Below are 17,554 nucleotides of genomic sequence, written 5' to 3' on the forward strand. Positions count from 1 at the left end.
TACCTTAAATGGAAGTATAAATGGTTCAAACAAGCGAGCCATGAACTACATGTAAAAAGAAAAACATGCAATGGTATTCTAGCAATTAACACCAAATACATGTATACTCTACAATGTGTGGGGTTTTGGAACACCTTTACATGTACAAGAAATGGTTGCATGTTTTTGAACAACATAGTGCTCCAATTATTTCGTTCGAAGCTGTAGAAAATGTTCCTAATACCCAATGCCCTGAGCATTTACAAAAACCCTGTTTTGTTTGTAGACATCAGATTAGCTGCAATAATGTAGCCCTCTCTGATTTTTTTTTTTTTTTTTTTTTTTTTTTAGGGAGAGGGCTACAACTCCTTAGGATCTCCATAATGGTGCAAATGCGGGAGTGATTCACTCCCGCAACATTTGCTCTCATTCTAAACATTTCCTGACTTTATTTACGTAAATAAAATGATATTCTATGTTTCTTAGTCAATATATAAATTTACAACCTGCAACTTAAGATTTGTGAGGCTCTATTCTACCGTTTTCAACAATTTCGATAAATTCCAATTTCTCCATTCATATTTGTGCGCCATGTTTGATGTACTGAAGTTTCAACTTCCGATTGTCAAGTCATTTGCATATGCCATATAAGGTAGTATTTACATCAATGGATAAGTATGGAGACGATAGCTATTTCGTCGGTATTGAAAAGGTTTGAATTTAATATCAAGTTAAAAACCGAACAGCAGAGTGTAAATTCTTTCTGCAACAATATGATTTTCCTTTCTTTGTCCAAGTGGCTCGAGTAACTACATTTTCGCGCCGATTGTCAATGTTTAGGTTTTTCATTAGATCCACCTACGAGATCTCGCGATAACAAGCATGACGGAGCAGACGAAGAATTTTGCATGCTGTACATTATATTTAATGAAAAACACCCTTATTAGACATGCCCGAGCACAAAATTGGTACTCCTTTTGGTGTAAACAACATTTGGGACTAATACACAGAGTTTATTATCGGTTATTCATAAAATTATTTTGCACCATTACGGAGATCCTATGGAATTGTAGCCCTATCCCGAAAACGTCAGAATAAAAAAAATTGGATAGGGCTACATTATTGCAGCTAACATCAGACATATCAAATTGAATAGTGTAAGTTGGTTTGTCTCTGTTTACCTCTGAAAACTGGATGAAACTGAACTTGTCTGACAGGTGCATCATGAAAGCAAGCTTTAGGAGATGTGTTGTTAAAAATGGAAAACGGAAAATATTGTATGTAATAGTGTGCGTAATGAGGAGGTCAGCATTTTGTAAAATCAAAAAGTTTATTATGAACAAGGTTTCGGAAACAGAGAGAACGTGAATTCTTCCTCACAGTCTATCGTTTTATATACGTCATATACATATATATGTACTAATGCATGTGTACATTGTATATGTGTGTATATTACATTTTTGAAATAATTATAACTTCCTCTGAAAAATATTAAGCAAGCGTCATATGCAAGAATTGCCGCAAATTAAACGATAAAACTGTGCTACGGTGATCGGCTTGTACATGCATGTAGTGACCTCTGTCAATGCCTATAATTACAAGATTCTTGTAAAACAATCTACCGGGTAATTAAAATTAGATCCTATGATCCGTTCATCTAATATCGCTACATAGCAATAGTAGATGAGCGGATCATAGGATCTAATTTTAAATAGATTGCTTGTAAAACACCTTTTTAACTTTCACTTTGCTTAATCAATCTATGGTGCAGAATTTTGTATTTTCTCTCTGTCATAAACTTGTGTGAACGCTTCTCTTTCAGTATGGCTTATTCGATAATCTTAAACTTTGTACAATATTTTATTGCCATTTATAAATGTGCATATTGTCGGGACAGGAAGATCCAATTATTTTCCTAAACAGTTATGGTAGATCTAAAGGGTTGGAAGATGTGAAATACACACATGTAGCTACATATGTTTTCTAAAGTTATAGTGCATCGAAGACGCGTGGAGGGTATAAAATAGCTTGTGATTACCTCTCCTACATGTATTGTCAGAGTTATGACCCAGGGATCTAATATTTTCCTACAATTGAAGGTGGATCTAAGAGGAGTGTTTACGGCTTTTTTATGTACAAGATAAGTTCACTTTCCTACTGGTCCTTCAGTATAACAGTCATTATTTTTGTATCACATACATTAATGACATTGGTCACATTGGCATTGAATCTTTTCTCCGTCTTTTTCCTCAATGCATAAAGTGCAGTTCATAATTTCTAGATATGTTCCTGCTCAGGCTTTCTCCACCATACCTAGTCCGAAATATCTGACGTTTTCCTGGCTTTCTTTATGATTTTGATATTTACCGTGCCAGGAAAACGTCAGAACCGGCGCCATTACGTAAACTGGAAATTCGCCGCCTCCAGCCGGAGGCGACATTCTCGGGCCGATTTTAAATACTTGCGAGCCGAATTTGATATTAAAATCATAATTAATCAATAAAACGATGCTTCTTGTACTTACTAATATCGATTAAAAGAAAATATCACTCCGAAATCCGATAACATAAGCACACAATTGTAGTCAACCGAATTTTCGCTGTCATTTGAACGAACGAGTCACATGATTCAAAACAGCTCGACTGTTTGTTTTAAAAAATGTTTTCCTGAGGCTGTTTATGTGTTTAAAGAACCCATAAAATCAACAACAGTAAGTACAAGAAGCTTTTATTGATTAAGTTTTATTGATTAATTATGAGTTTATCTTTAAATTTGGCTCGCAAGTATTTAAAATCGGTCCAAGAATGCCGCCTCTAGCTAGAGGCGGCGAATTTCCAGTTTACGTAATGGCGCCGGTTCTGACGTTTTCCTGGCACGGTAAATATCAAAATCATTAAAAAAAACCAAAAAAAAAACAGGAAAACGTCAGATATTTCGGACTGATCCATACCATGCAGCACACTAAGGGAAAGGGGTGTAATTTGGGAAGCTGGGGAGATAAATCAAATTACCTGGTATGTTTTTGTGATAAAATCATTTTACCGCTTATAAACAAATTCATATTCTAATCAAACTACAGTATAATTGCTCGATATTTTTGGTTAGTTTAGCTACATCGATGGCATCGTTCCGTTCTGTTTTCCGTTCTGCGTTTCAGCAACACCCTTTGGTAAAGTCAAAACTAGCGTCCTATTTTCATGGCAAAAATATCATTGACTGAAAATCGTCAAGTATTTGAAAGAAGAAAAAGGTCAAGATAACGAACAATAATCCGTGCAAATTATTATAATTTACAGTTAGAAATTTTGTCCGAATCTCTGATATATCATTGTTTATAATACTTGATATTAGTCACATGCAAGATATCTCTCAATTTAATCATAATATCGAGATATCAAAACTACCGATTAGGAAAAACTCGCCTCATTATCATGTGCATTATACGTGTATGTTCCATTAAGGGCAAATAACTTAAATTATCACAATGCTTAGTTCTATTCTTCAGCAGAAGTTTATCCTTATTGATCGACTGTCAAATATTATTTTGCTACGATTAATTAATTTCTGTAATGAGATTCAGCTTATTTACCCTTCAGTAGGCATGGGCTACTTTCAACAAGTATCGCTGATTGAAAGAAAAATATCCAAAAGAATTCATTTCGTGAAATTATCAAAAAGAAATATTTTGATAAATAGAACGCTCTAGATATTAATTTGGTTTATAGATAAACGAGAGGTCAAGATGTACATTTTCTGAACTCTCAATTACCAATTAGTGGTCCTCTAGTATTCTAGTTTCTGTTAGGAGATGATGGGTATAGGGTCATCCGTATCCGTGAAAATGAATGGTAGCGGGACTCTGCGACATCGAAGTTAGTTGAATTTCACCGATGTTCAGCGTCTCTTTCGCTCTTTCTGTGCATATGTAATATATATATATATATATATAATTTCATAGAAGGGAAATGTGATAATACACCAACAAAAGATGATAAACAGCTGGCCGTTTATGTGTGCACAAACTGTTTAATGTTTTTGAAATCTTTAATGCCATTCAAATGAAGTACAATAATTGTTTATATTTTATCTCTGAATCTGTTTAATATATCCATTGAATAAGTTAGGACACTGCATGTATAATACATAGGAACACTGTGAAGAAAGACGGGCGGTATAAAACAACAAATACAGGAGCATGATTGAGATGGACAGGTACATGTATTATGTGGGCTACACACCCTCTCTCTCTCTCTCTCTCTCTCTCTCTCTCTCTCTCTCTCTCTCCATGTAGATGTATCTCGTCTTTTTAGACACAAGACGTAGCATTTCATCTCTCTTTCTCTCTCATTTTTTGTATTAGACGCGACATGGAATTTCAAATCTCTCTCTCTCTCTCTCTCTCTCTCTCTCTCTCTCTCTCTCTCTCTCTTCTAGTTTTTGCATGGTCCCCCAAATACTTCTCCATTCCCAACCAAGCCTATATTTTCGGGGGGGGGGGGGGAGAGATAAAATAAATAAATAAAAACCATGATAAAGACAATCAAATTGGTAATCCACGTTGCACGTAAATATTCTCCCTCTTGAACACCTCTAGAGATCGCAAACAATTACACATAATTCTATATACAATTAGCTTTAGATTATTAAAGTAAAATTAGCTGAAAATATCCTGATTTGATCCTCCGTAAACTCATTCAAACTGGTCTTAAAACGAATTAATCGAGGAAAATTGCAAGCTGTAAAAATATGGTATCTGGATTATACTATTTCTGCCTTGACTTTCTAAATACAAATATGTACTCTTTTGTACTCTTACTAAGTCGATATGATGATTATATAATAACACATGTTTAATGATACTTCATTGGTAAGTCTGTATCATCATACAAACTGTACATACGAACCGGTCTGAAGAAGAATACTGTGTTTTTAAACATTTTGTAACCATGCAACTTTTAAATTGAAGAACCGGTTCGTATGTACACAGTGCGAGTACATTTTTTGTGATCGATGAGCGGAGCAAATATCCCTTACACAGTAGCATCACGATGGACTGCGGTAGTAAATTGTCGCCTAAAGCCCGATGTAGCAAGTTTTTGCCGATAGTCCACACTATTCGTTATTTTCACCGTTTCGTTTGTAATGAGACAACACAAGCTGTTGTAAAGTACCACAAATTAAGACCAATGCTTAGTGTTCATACCCACAGCAGTGCGAGTTTGTACCAGTTCTCCAATGTAGTTATGATTTTTAAGGTCGAATCCGAAAGACACAGTAATAGTTACTTATTGGCGAGCGTTTGGCGGATGAGCAATAAAATGTTTAGGTTTTCAGCTTGAAGATCAATCACTCCTTATACATCTTCAGCTCGATGATGACATGATTTCATGACATTCCAAATAGAAAAAATGTCAAGGTCATATTTACATGTGACTTGAAATTTGATTTAAGTATATTAGACTGAACTCAAATTTTTACTGCTCAAATAAAAGAAAATTCAAACTTAGGTTGGAGAGTTTTGAGAAATCTATACCAGCTACCCGTAGCCTAACAGATTCCTGTAGTAGGTTTTCAACTGTAGTCCAGCTGCATGTTTGATGTAGCACGGTATATGATCCTGTGGTAGATATTCGCCTAATCCATTTGCCTGTAGCCTACTGGAGCGATGTTTTTGGCATCTTTCAAAGTCCCAAAATGTTCCGAGTATTCATCGTTGATATTGACTTTATTCTGAAGTACAAAATATTACATGAATTGAATTCACGTGAAATAAATGTACACTGTATATGGTATACATGTCTATCGTAAACATGTCTAGAATATGAAATCAAGATATGTACAGATTGTTCTGACCTTTCGGAAACGATATCTGAGACCGCCAGCTAAGACCGCAATGACAGCAAGCAGCAAAGCCCCGGCGACTAAACCGGCGACCAACCCCAATTTGTCTGAGTCAGAAGAATCTGTTGATGGAGATATACACGGCTCATTAAATCATGATATTTTTATGGGACAGATATTAACATGACATTTGGAAATCAAATATTTGTGAATAACAATACCTTCTGATTTAGACTGACCCATGTTTGCATTGGTGGCGAAAGCTGTGTTAAATGACGTTGTATTTGATGTTGTTATTGTAACAGTAGTGGTGGGAATATTGGTCGCGGTATTTGATGTTGTTATCGTATCAACAGTGGCGGGAATATTGGTCGTGGTATTTGATGTTGTTATCGTATCAGCAGTGGCGGGAATATTGGTCGTGGTATTTGATGAAAAATCAGTTGTGGATGCTGTTAGAGACGGAGGAAGCGATTCTCCACACGAATATACGGCGGATGAATTACCACACGTCATGGTCAAAAGGGAGGTACTATCTATTGCTACAAAGACAATAGTCGTGTTCAAAAGAAAGGTAATATATAAATCTAAACATTCAAATAAGAGTACAACTTGTAGCTGACAATACATATATACATATATCGCGGTCCTAACAGGGAAACGATGCTCTCCACTTCTAAATATACAAATGACGTGTTTCAAACTTATATATATCGTACAGAGCTACAATTACATAATGAAGCTACCGCTACAAATAGAATCAGAGCTATGATCTACATGTACCGCTACAAATACAAACAGAGCTATGATCTACCACTACAAATACAAACAGAGCTATGATCTACCGCTACAAATACAAACAGAGCTATGATCTACCGCTACAAATACAAACAGAGCTACGATCTACCGCTACAAATACAAACAGAGCTACGATCTACCGCTACAAATACAAACAGAGCTACGATCTACCGCTACAAATACAAACAGAGCTATGAGTCCAATCAGAGCTAGGATCTACCGCTACAAATACAAACAGAGCTATGATCTACCGCTACAAATACAAACAGAGCTATGATCTACCGCTACAAATACAAACAGAGCTACGATCTACCGCTACAAATACAAACAGAGCTATGATCTACCGCTACAAATACAAACAGAGCTATGATCTACCGCTACAAATACAAACAGAGCTAAGATCTACCGCTACAAATACAAACAGAGCTATGATCTACCGCTACAAATACAAACAGAGCTATGATCTACCGCTACAAATACAAACAGAGCTATGATCTACCGCTACAAATACAAACAGAGCTATGATCTACCGCTACAAATACAAACAGAGCTATGATCTACCGCTACAAATACAAACAGAGCTATGATCTACCGCTACAAATACAAACAGAGCTATGATCTACCGCTACAAATACAAACAGAGCTATGATCTACCGCTACAAATACAAACAGAGTTATGATCTACCGCTACAAATACACTTATCATGGTCCAAACAGAGCTACGATCTACCGCTACAAATACAAACAGAGCTATGAGTCCAATCAGAGCTATCATCTACTGCTACAAATATAAATATTCAAATCAACAATTATTAGTGAGAGAAATGTACAAATAAAATCATGGATTTGAAATCATACACTGCATGTATTAGCTGCAACATCAGGAGGGGAGACTAATCGGGCCTAAATGTATTTGGAAGGTTACAGTTCCAGCATCGGTGTTTTGATAATCCTGACGGAGCTAGTGTTCCATACAGGATCAAGTATCCGTATTCATTGTCATTTCTTTAGCGTTGGCCTCCCGCTATCATTTGGATGATTCAAATACTGGTAAATTAATCAGGTGGTGGTGGTGTGTGTGCGCGTGCGTGTGTGTGTGTACTAAGTTCCAGCAACACCCGATGCCTATAAGTATCGGATCCACAACGTGGATAAAAGGTCCAGAATTATATATATATAAAAGCACTACAATGACCAACGACACAAACAATTACATTGTGAAATTCTCGGGGCTACCTCTCCCTTTATTCGGATCCGAAGAAATCCGGGTTAGAATAGGTCCTCAATATCCCCTTGCTTGTTGTAAGAGGCGACTGAATGGGGTGGTCCTTCGGATGAGACCGCTAAAACCGATGTCCCGTGTAACAGCAGGTGTGGCACTTTAAAGATCCCTCCCTGCTCAGGGGAAGCGCAGAGCATAGGCCTAAATTTTGCAGCCCCCCCCCCCCCCCCACTGGCAATGGTGACGTCTCCATATGAGTGAACATTCTCGAGAGGGACGTTAAACAATTTAAATGTACAGTCAATCAATCTTACTCCTCCCTTCCTCAGGATAAACAAAAAGGTTTACATAAGATGGCTAAAGATGTACATGTATACAAACACACTAACACATGAATCTAGCTAGTGCTAGAGTGAAATAAAATCTCAAATTACTCAAACATGCACACAATTTAAAACTTAATATCTGGGGCGACATGCTTAACTTCCACTATATCAATAATGAAAAGTATAAATTTGCTTAAAGTAGTATACCTTGCAGAGAAATCCAGAAGTTTCCACCGCTTCCAGCATGTGTATTGTCGTATCTAATACTCAATGAATCCGATTGGCTAGTATAAATAGATGTCAACGAAAATTCATTCTTTTTATCACAGTTAATGGAAGTTTCTAATGCTCCTTCAGATATAACCAGTCTTTGGTAACATGTACCATTGGCTGCTTCTTGTAAGCGCAGGTCCAACAGCTCAACGTGAATAGATGAACCTTTGGAGGCGGAAACGGAACAGACGCAACCAGAGGAAGCTGCGCAGTCGGCGGATGTAGCAGGATACCCGTCGTTCCATACGTATAACTGATTCCCCGTGTTCACTGATGCATGGCAAATATTTGATATCAAAGAACCTAGATGAAAAGACCAAAAACAGGCATTAGATATTACATTCACGTTATTACAAGCGACATTTTAATGGTGAACAATGCATGTGTATTACGTAATAATGCAAATCTCGCAGTTTAGTGAATGTTTGATTTTCAATGATTTCATGTTTAGGTCCTATATATTTACATACTTTTCGCCAAATTATGCAAACACATGTTAAGCAATCGCGACCCCTCATAGACTTGCACCCAGTGCAACATACATTACTTCATACGAAGGGCATCGGCTTCAACTTAATTTTCTGAGTAGTGCATTTGTTGATGAGAAAAGACAGAGACATAAACTCTTTATTTTTGGGTGTATGCTGCTCTACAATTGTACTTTGATTGTTATCGCAATAAATGATGCATGGTTCTCGTGAAACAGGCCTCGTCATTTATGTTTAATCGCACGTCCCAATGTATGCATAACCTTAAACACTACAAAAATTCCAATGACAGTTGCTTCTTCAATTGACAACAGAAAACAAATCTTACGTATTAAAAAGTTTCGTACTTATTCGTGTTATATTTGTCAATATTGTATAAAGGTTTTAAATGTCGGTGAAAAAGATCGAAATAAGGCCTATAAGGAGCGGTGCCAACAGACTTTTGAGTACTTCTGTGTATGAAGATCTCAGTTTGATATGTACATGTAAGAACTGTACACACTATATAGCTAGAGGTCTACACAACAGCTGAAATATTATTGTAAATAGTATGAAATAATATTTTTCTTTGTGGAAATAAGAATCGAGCAGAACGTTGGATTGATGGCTGAGAGTTATAATGAATTCGTCACAATGCAGGCGGCGGTTGACAACACACGGGTGACTGTGAACAAATTTCTTATGTCAGGTACATGCATTATGCCAGTAACAGAAGTTCAGTTCACCACATCCCCGCGGTGCCCTTTCCAAAGTTAAGGTCGTTAATTAAGTTTTCAAAATATAGGTCGAAAATTATCATCCAGGTTACAGGGGCTAAGGTCGTTTTGGGCCCGAACCCTGTGTTACCATATTTAGGTCACAACGGCTAAGCCCGTTTTGGGCCCGAACTCTGTGATACCATATTTAGGTCACAGGGGCTAAGCCCGTTTTGGTATATGATATCACAGAGTTCGGGCCCAAAATGGGCTTAGCCCCTGTGCTCCAGATCAAATACTTTGAAGCTGTTGGATAGATGTAGGGTAAAATTGAGATACACAAATGAAATATTTCAAAACGATATATATCGCATACTTTACATCTGTATTCTGCAATTGAACATTTTCTGAATCCCCCATCCTGAACAGTAGCCATTGCTCAAACGTTCTTACTTTTAATGCAGTGGAAAAACTGTCTCATGTAGTTTGTTTTCGACATGAAAATGCCCTGATTACAGTTCTCGTTTGTTCCGTTCCAGGCTACATTAACTTTACACGTTGGAAGCCCCACGCAGTTCGTGTAGTGCACTCCTTTATAGGCATCACCATAATAGCGCCACCCACAATCCGTCGTGTCGTTGTTATAGTGACAGCAAAAAGAATCGTTCCGATTGGTTGTCGTGGATGTTTGTGGGCATGCGTAAGAGTCTGGTTTGACAAATGTATAAACGTCCCGGATGTAGAGAACTTCAGTGCTGTTACAGATAGGTTCCAGAAAGTCATCGGTGGTGGTTCCGTAACAAGCCTCAAAAACCTGCTCTGGTGCATCGATGGCTGAAAGAAATTATTGATTGCTACAAAGAATGAGAAAGAAAAATACTGAAATCTTTCACACCCATTTATCATAATCATGTAATCATTCCTTGATGATTGGCTAAAATTCAACAACATATGGGGAAAATAATATTTGCCCGAGCCTTTGAGATGAATAGGTTTGTCTCACTCCTAATTTTGTATTCTTTATTGAAATTATCAAATTGATCACTATTTGTTTTTATGTGTGAATTTTATATTTATGCTCCCTTCAAAGATGGGGACATATTGCTTTGCACCTGTTCGTCGATCGTTATGTCGGTCGGTAGACCAGATGTTATCCGCTCAAGATCTTGAGAACCATTCCCTTGATTGTAATGATAATTCATATGTTGGTTGGTTTTGAGTAGAAGAGGATCCCTATCGATTTTCAGGTCAAACGGTTAAGGGTCAATCCACTCTGCTTAATATCTTGAGAACCTATTGCTTCACAGACACCAAACTTGGTCCACTGGTACATCATAAGGAGTAAATGACCCCTATTGATTTTCAGGTCACATGGTCAAAGGTGAAGGGTCAAAATGGACATAGGAATATACTATTCGTTCAATATCTTAAGAACCCTTTGCTTCACAGACATCAAACTTGATACACTGGTACATATTCAGGAGTAGACGGCCACTATTGCTTTAGATATCACATGGTCAAGGGTCGAAGTGGACATATAAATATACTGTCCGCTCAATATCTTAAGAAGAATTTATCTGACAGACATCAAACTTGGTACAATAATACATCCTAAGAAGTAGACGACCCCTACTGATTTTGAGGTCACATGGTCAAATATCGAGGGTAAATCCACTCTGGATATAAGAAGATATTATCTGTTCAATATCTTGAGAACCCTTCCTTTGCTTAACAGACATCAAACGTGGTACAATGATACATCTTAAGGAGTAGATTACCCCTATAGGGTGTCCGGGTAGCAGAGAGGTAGCGCTCTCATCGCTGCGACCCGAGTTCGACCCCCGTGATTGGCAATGGCTGTATGTGAGAGGGTATGGCGGTTGCCCGCTCGGACACGTGGGTTTCCTCCGGGTATTTCACTTTCCTCGGATATAAATAACCCCCTGGTGCAAACATTCGTGCATCAAAAAGGACCCCATTAGAAAAAGCTTTCGAGTTTTCATGGATTATCTTTGGTATTTATGTATATACCGAATAAACATTAATTTTATCTATTTATATATTTGGAGGTCACATGGTCAAATGTCAACGGTCAAACTGGACATAGGAATATACTGTCCGCTCAATATCTCGAGAACCCTTTACTTGACAGACATCAAACTTGATATACTGGTACATCTTGAGGAGTAGATGACCCTATTGATTTTGAGGTCACATTGTTAAGGGTCAAACTGGACATAGGGATATACTATCCGCTCAATATCTTGAGAACCCTTTACTTGACAGACACCAAACTTGATATACTGATACATACTAAGTAATAGATGGAAAGACAAAAATTTTAAAGACATGCTGGTACATAAGAAACACAATAATCTATTTTTTAGAAAAGAAAATTAATGCTAAATTAATGCGTGTGGTGCTAAAAAGTGTACTTATGTCAATATGTCGTTAAAACCAATCAATTTGAGGACTGCAACGGTAACAAATATTATATAAAAAATTATATCAATTGTAAATCCAGCAATGTAGTTTATGGAGTGTTTTGCAAAAAATGCAACAAAATTGTATATGTGGGAGAAACTGGGGTAACCCTATACCAAAGGCATATTTTGAACTTGTCATTTATTAGACGAGAAACTGATGACCCTGTTGCTATTCATTTCTATACGGATTCTCATAGTATTGACGATTATTCTATAATAGGAATAGAAAAACTTTACAACGATGACATTTATCGTCGCTTTAGAGAAAATTTATAGAAGAAAAAATTAAATACTTATGTACCACACGGAATAAACAGAAGGGAACATTTTTGTCTTTAATAATTAATGCCTTGTAAGACTTGTATGCAAAGAACGTTTGTAATAACTGATTATAACAATATTGATGTATTTACGATTAGCTACTTACTGTAATATTTCTTGTTTGTATTCACTTAGGCCAGTAGTTGACTGCTTTGTAAACAAACATTTCTAAAATTCTGTTTCATTACTAATACCAAATATTTAATTGTACTCATAGTAATATTTTAGGATGTGTCCACGAGGTCGGGTGAGTATTGTTCATTTTATTATTACGACTCTTACTTTCTCAAATGTTTTTCGCGCAATATCAACTTTGACGTTTATAATACTTACTGTGACGTCATAGTACTTTCGCGTATGTAGTCGTGCGTTATGTTGCTATGAGAGATAAACACGACTGAAGAAGACCGGTAACACGGTCGAAATATTTCAACAAAGTGTTTAGAGTTTTTTCTCAATCTAATTAAAATCAGACTTCTTAGATCCGCGTCGTATACTCTGCGTAAGTAGATCTGACATAACCCGATTAGGGGTCATGTTCAGATGAACTTTATGTCAGCCAATCAGCGCGTCGGCTTTGAAATCGTCGGTGTTCACAATTCAAGGAAAATAGCTGCGATTGTTTGGTTTGAAAGAAAACATATCGCAGCTAGATGCCACGTCACAATGCACCGTTTACGTCGACTGGCGTTATAATCCTCGCGTTATTTACGTAAACCATCTTGAAAACTATTCAAATCGCACCCATCCCTACTCATACATTTTTGTGTGTATTTCATATCGTACGTTTTGTTGTTTGTATGAACAGAATTGATTAGGCATTATTGCAAAAGTTTAAAATTCGTTATGCGAAAATATGCAATTTTACAGCGTGGAATAAACTTCGTGGGAGAGAGATTACAGCAATTTATTTACGAATTGCCAGGAACCGCCTAAATAGCCATCATTGTCTGTGTGGCGCAATCTGACCGGCTGATAGTTCTCATGAATATTCCAAGCGAAAGATCATGCGGACATGACCCACAATGGGGTTATGTCAAATCCTATTATAGCGATTGTGAGCGTATCCTAGGTTCTGATTTTAATTAGATTGAGTTTTATCTGTAAAAGAGACTTTATATATATATATATATATATATATATATATATATATATACAAAAATTGTGTATATATATATATATATATATATATATATATATATATTTTCAATATACATGTGCAATGTACAACATACATATACAAAAATCCCATTGTTATTATTCATATTTTAATTCAGACCATATCCAACAAGGAAGTTCACTTTCATTGGTCAGCATTAAACACGGATTAAAACTTAACGACAGCATTCAGAGATTTACAAACTGACCATTGTCATTCCCCCTGTATTGGATTTACGTATTACAAATATGCAGACCTTTAATGCGTGTAATGATTTTGATATTTTTAAAGATGAAATCATGCACCCAGACGTGCAAGTTATATTACGACTGCTTGGGTAGCTGATTCACAAGTTAACGAATATAATCTCGACATGTCAGGCGAAACACACCCACTGTGTTTGTAAAATACATGTATTCGACGTGCTTATCGGGGAACTGTTACAGGGCTCCCTAGTTTAAGTATTTAAGAATGCAGAAATATCACACACCTCATTCTTTATCTCATATAATTCCAGTCAATATTGCAGTACTTTTACATGATTAAAGATTGTAAGTTTAGCATTGCTATTTATTTTGTCTTTTTCTTTTATTATACTCTACATTCATATGACAACATATATTACACCTAGTACTTTATTTTGCTTTCATTCAGAAATCCGAACTTATAGTTTATTTAAATCATATTCTATATAGAATGCAACATAGTTTTTTTCCTAAAACAGTTATTTATAAATATCTTTTGTTTTAAAAACACATACATGGCTTATTTTATCTCCATGTACCTCATTATACACTCAACGGAATAAAAATGTAGTTGTATTTACGAAATAATAAGTATGATTATAATAATTGTAATAATATTAGAATACGTTTGGTCGATATATTATAATGAAATCAAAATAATTAATTGATAATTAAGATAAATCAATTGATAATCAAAATAACATTGCGCAGACTAATAATTTAAAATTACGACAGTTTTGTTTTTATCAATATGCTTTTTTCATATAGATGTACTTACCGACCTGGGTTTTGAAACAGCATAAAACACACAAAACCATTATTACAGAAGGAATTAAATCCCGTACACTGACATTCACTCTCATTGTTTTAAGTTACTTTAATTAACTTGGAATACCCTTACATTAAATGTAAAACAAATATCAAAACAATTTTACTGTACACTCTTGCCAAAAACATGATTAATTCCAAATAAATGTTAGCAAACTTAGAGTTGACTTGATCTTGGCAATGCATATAAGTGAATGTTTTCTACTACCGGGTTCAATGTTAAAGTTCCATATTTTATTGTCTCAGTTGAATTTAACTGCAACGAAAAAATCGATATATCTAGAAAGGTTTAAAGCGACCCTCTGAGAATGGAAGAAACCTTCCACTCCGAGAGTTGGTCTTCTTTTTGCTTTGTTTGATTCCAGTGTGAACGGTCTGACGTTGACGTCATAGTGCTCATTGAAAACACTCTGTGTGCAGATATCTGGATACGCCTTACGATCGTTGTTTAAGACTTGGGTAAACTTATATATGGAGTTTCACAATATGCATTCGCATAAGTGTGTAATACATGTACTAGTCTCTTATATACAGACACAATGGAAATAAGAATAAATAGCACAGGTCTGGCTAGAAGCACAGGCACTTGAAGTATGGATATTACCCCCTCCCTTTTTAATTTTTTTTTTTTTGGTGGCAATAATTTCTCTGAAATATGTGAATTCCCTGTCTATCTCATCCCTCTTTCGATTTATGTACAGATGTAATCGTTTGATGTTTTTTAAGTTATAGAGACTGACCTCTTGGTATATAAAAAAAATAAATAAGGAATTCACACATTAGACCACACCAATTTGTAAAATAGTTCTTCGGATTTTCAAACAAAAAAAGTGAGGTGAGAGGGCGAAATTATTTTACAAATATTATTTTTAATTTTGGAGATAAAAATTATGAGGCGAGCGAATACAAGAAATATAAATATTTTTAATTAAATTAAGTGTAATTTTAAAAAGCGGGCGCCTAAAAATAAAGATCTAAACTCATCAGATATCATTTGTTTACCACATAAACTTAATATTTTTCAACTTTGTTGATATAGTTTACAATAAATAATAAGTATTTCAGGTTTCAAAGACTTATTTTCTTTATACCTAATACATGTACTTTGCAACATTAACTGATAAGGTCTTTTTGAAGCATTTTATTTAAGTTTCATTTCTACAAACTTTCGATTCAGAGATATGCATATTGCTAGGGACACATTCAGTTTTGACATTCATTGCAAATGCAATATCCATTGCATCGCTTTGAACATTTTCTTGAATTTTGATATGGCATCACCAAACCTTTTGTGAATTTGTCGTTAACTGTCGGTCCGGTTTAAAATAGTCATCGATCAGTACCCCTTGCTTGTTGTAAGAGGCGAATAAATGGGGCGGTCCTTCAGATAGGACTGCAAAAACTGAGATCCTTGTCACAGCAGGTTTGGCACGATAAAGATCCCCCAGTGCCATAAGCGCTGAGCTTAGGCCTAAATTTTGCAGCCCTTCACCGGCAATGGTAACGTCTTCATGTGAGTGAAATATTCTCAAGAGAGACTTCAGTCAATATATAGGTTAATCAAACAATCAATCATATGCTATCAATGTTCTCTAAATAGTGGCATCGAATAGCGCTTCAAAAGTTTCATCGGCTTCGAGTTCGATTCCAGCATAAGGAACAACTTCCAACCCAGTGTTATGAAGTATCGTACATATCAAGATAGACATCATGAATAACTTAACCGTATTACACATAGGAAATTTCTCGAGAGCCCGCGCTTCTGTCATTTGTCAGCATATACATCAAGGTTATTTGTGCGTTTGTTGTAAAAGCTAAAAAAAAAAAAAAAAAAAATATTTACGGATATTTTTGAACACGCGGGCGGATATTATTTTTTGATAATATTATAATTTGGATTTGTTACAAATAGAAGCGGCGAATCCGACGAACTAGATTACAAATTGGCATGGCCTTATTCAGAGAAATTATTGCCTCCAAAAAAAAAAATTATCAAGGGGAGGGGGTATAAGTAATATCCGTACTTAAGGTGCCTGTGGCCAGAAGCGGGTCTGAAAATTTGAAGGAAAAGGAGAGATGTTATCCTTTAATTGATATGAAACTCTGACTTCCAACCAAATAAGCGACGGGGTTGGGTAGCGAGTGACTGAAATAATGTCGCCCTCTTAGTCTTTTCTTGTAAACGTCAGAATAAAAAAAAAAATCGGAGTGATGCATTATTTTGCTCAGCGAGGTAAGGTGTTAAAGTTCTGGGCTTGTAAGACATTTCTTAAAATCTAGCCTAAATGTGATATAAAATCGTGCTAATACTCAGTGCTGTGGATGCCTCTGACCTTGACTTTTGGGAACACATGTACTTCTATAAATATCCTGTTTTTGTGCCCGTTTATAATATTCATTTCGAAAACTAATTCAAGTAGTTCATATACACTGTACATAGACCTACATAGTGTACAAAAAATGTAATGTACCAGAAGATATACAGTAGTACATATGTACTCACGTGTTTTTACGATTTCAAGGGACCCCCCCCCTCCCCATTGTGACAAAAAATAATAAGAAGAAAAAAATAGTAGAACAACAGTAAAAGTAAAAGAGTTGACATCATGCTGGGATTCTGAGTAAGCTAAAAATAAGTCTTTAAACATAAAAAAAAAATCTCCTGAACAGCAAGGCCATGCTAACTAGTCATAATATTGATTGATGCGGAATTCAAATGTTGTTTGACAAAACCTTGACTTGTGAGAGGATGTTTGGATTCAAGTTCAGTTAAAGTCACAACCAATGCAGCTGTGTTGGGGAGGGGGGGGGTGTCAAACATTGTCACGGGATGAAAAATCGCGGAAAAAGATATTTTAAAAATCTTCCTCGGAAGAAGAGCAAGATCACTATT

General features: G+C 36.0%; 1 protein-coding gene across 1 annotated transcript; it reads right to left on the minus strand.

Moving 5' to 3' along the window:
- Positions 1-4,060: 4,060 nt before the first annotated feature.
- On the minus strand, positions 4,061-14,854 carry LOC125677445 (uncharacterized). The gene is made up of 6 exons (XM_048915512.2): positions 14,612-14,854; positions 10,076-10,456; positions 8,374-8,742; positions 6,042-6,362; positions 5,833-5,942; positions 4,061-5,709 (listed from the first exon to the last, which is right to left on the minus strand). Exons 1-6 carry the CDS (start codon positions 14,694-14,696, stop codon positions 5,614-5,616), a joined length of 1,362 nt encoding a protein of 453 aa, XP_048771469.2. The 5' UTR covers positions 14,697-14,854; the 3' UTR covers positions 4,061-5,613.
- Between the last annotated feature and the right edge of the window lie 2,700 nt (positions 14,855-17,554).

This window comes from Ostrea edulis, chromosome 3 (genome assembly GCF_947568905.1).
Source record: "Ostrea edulis chromosome 3, xbOstEdul1.1, whole genome shotgun sequence".
Taxonomy (NCBI): domain Eukaryota; kingdom Metazoa; phylum Mollusca; class Bivalvia; order Ostreida; family Ostreidae; genus Ostrea; species Ostrea edulis.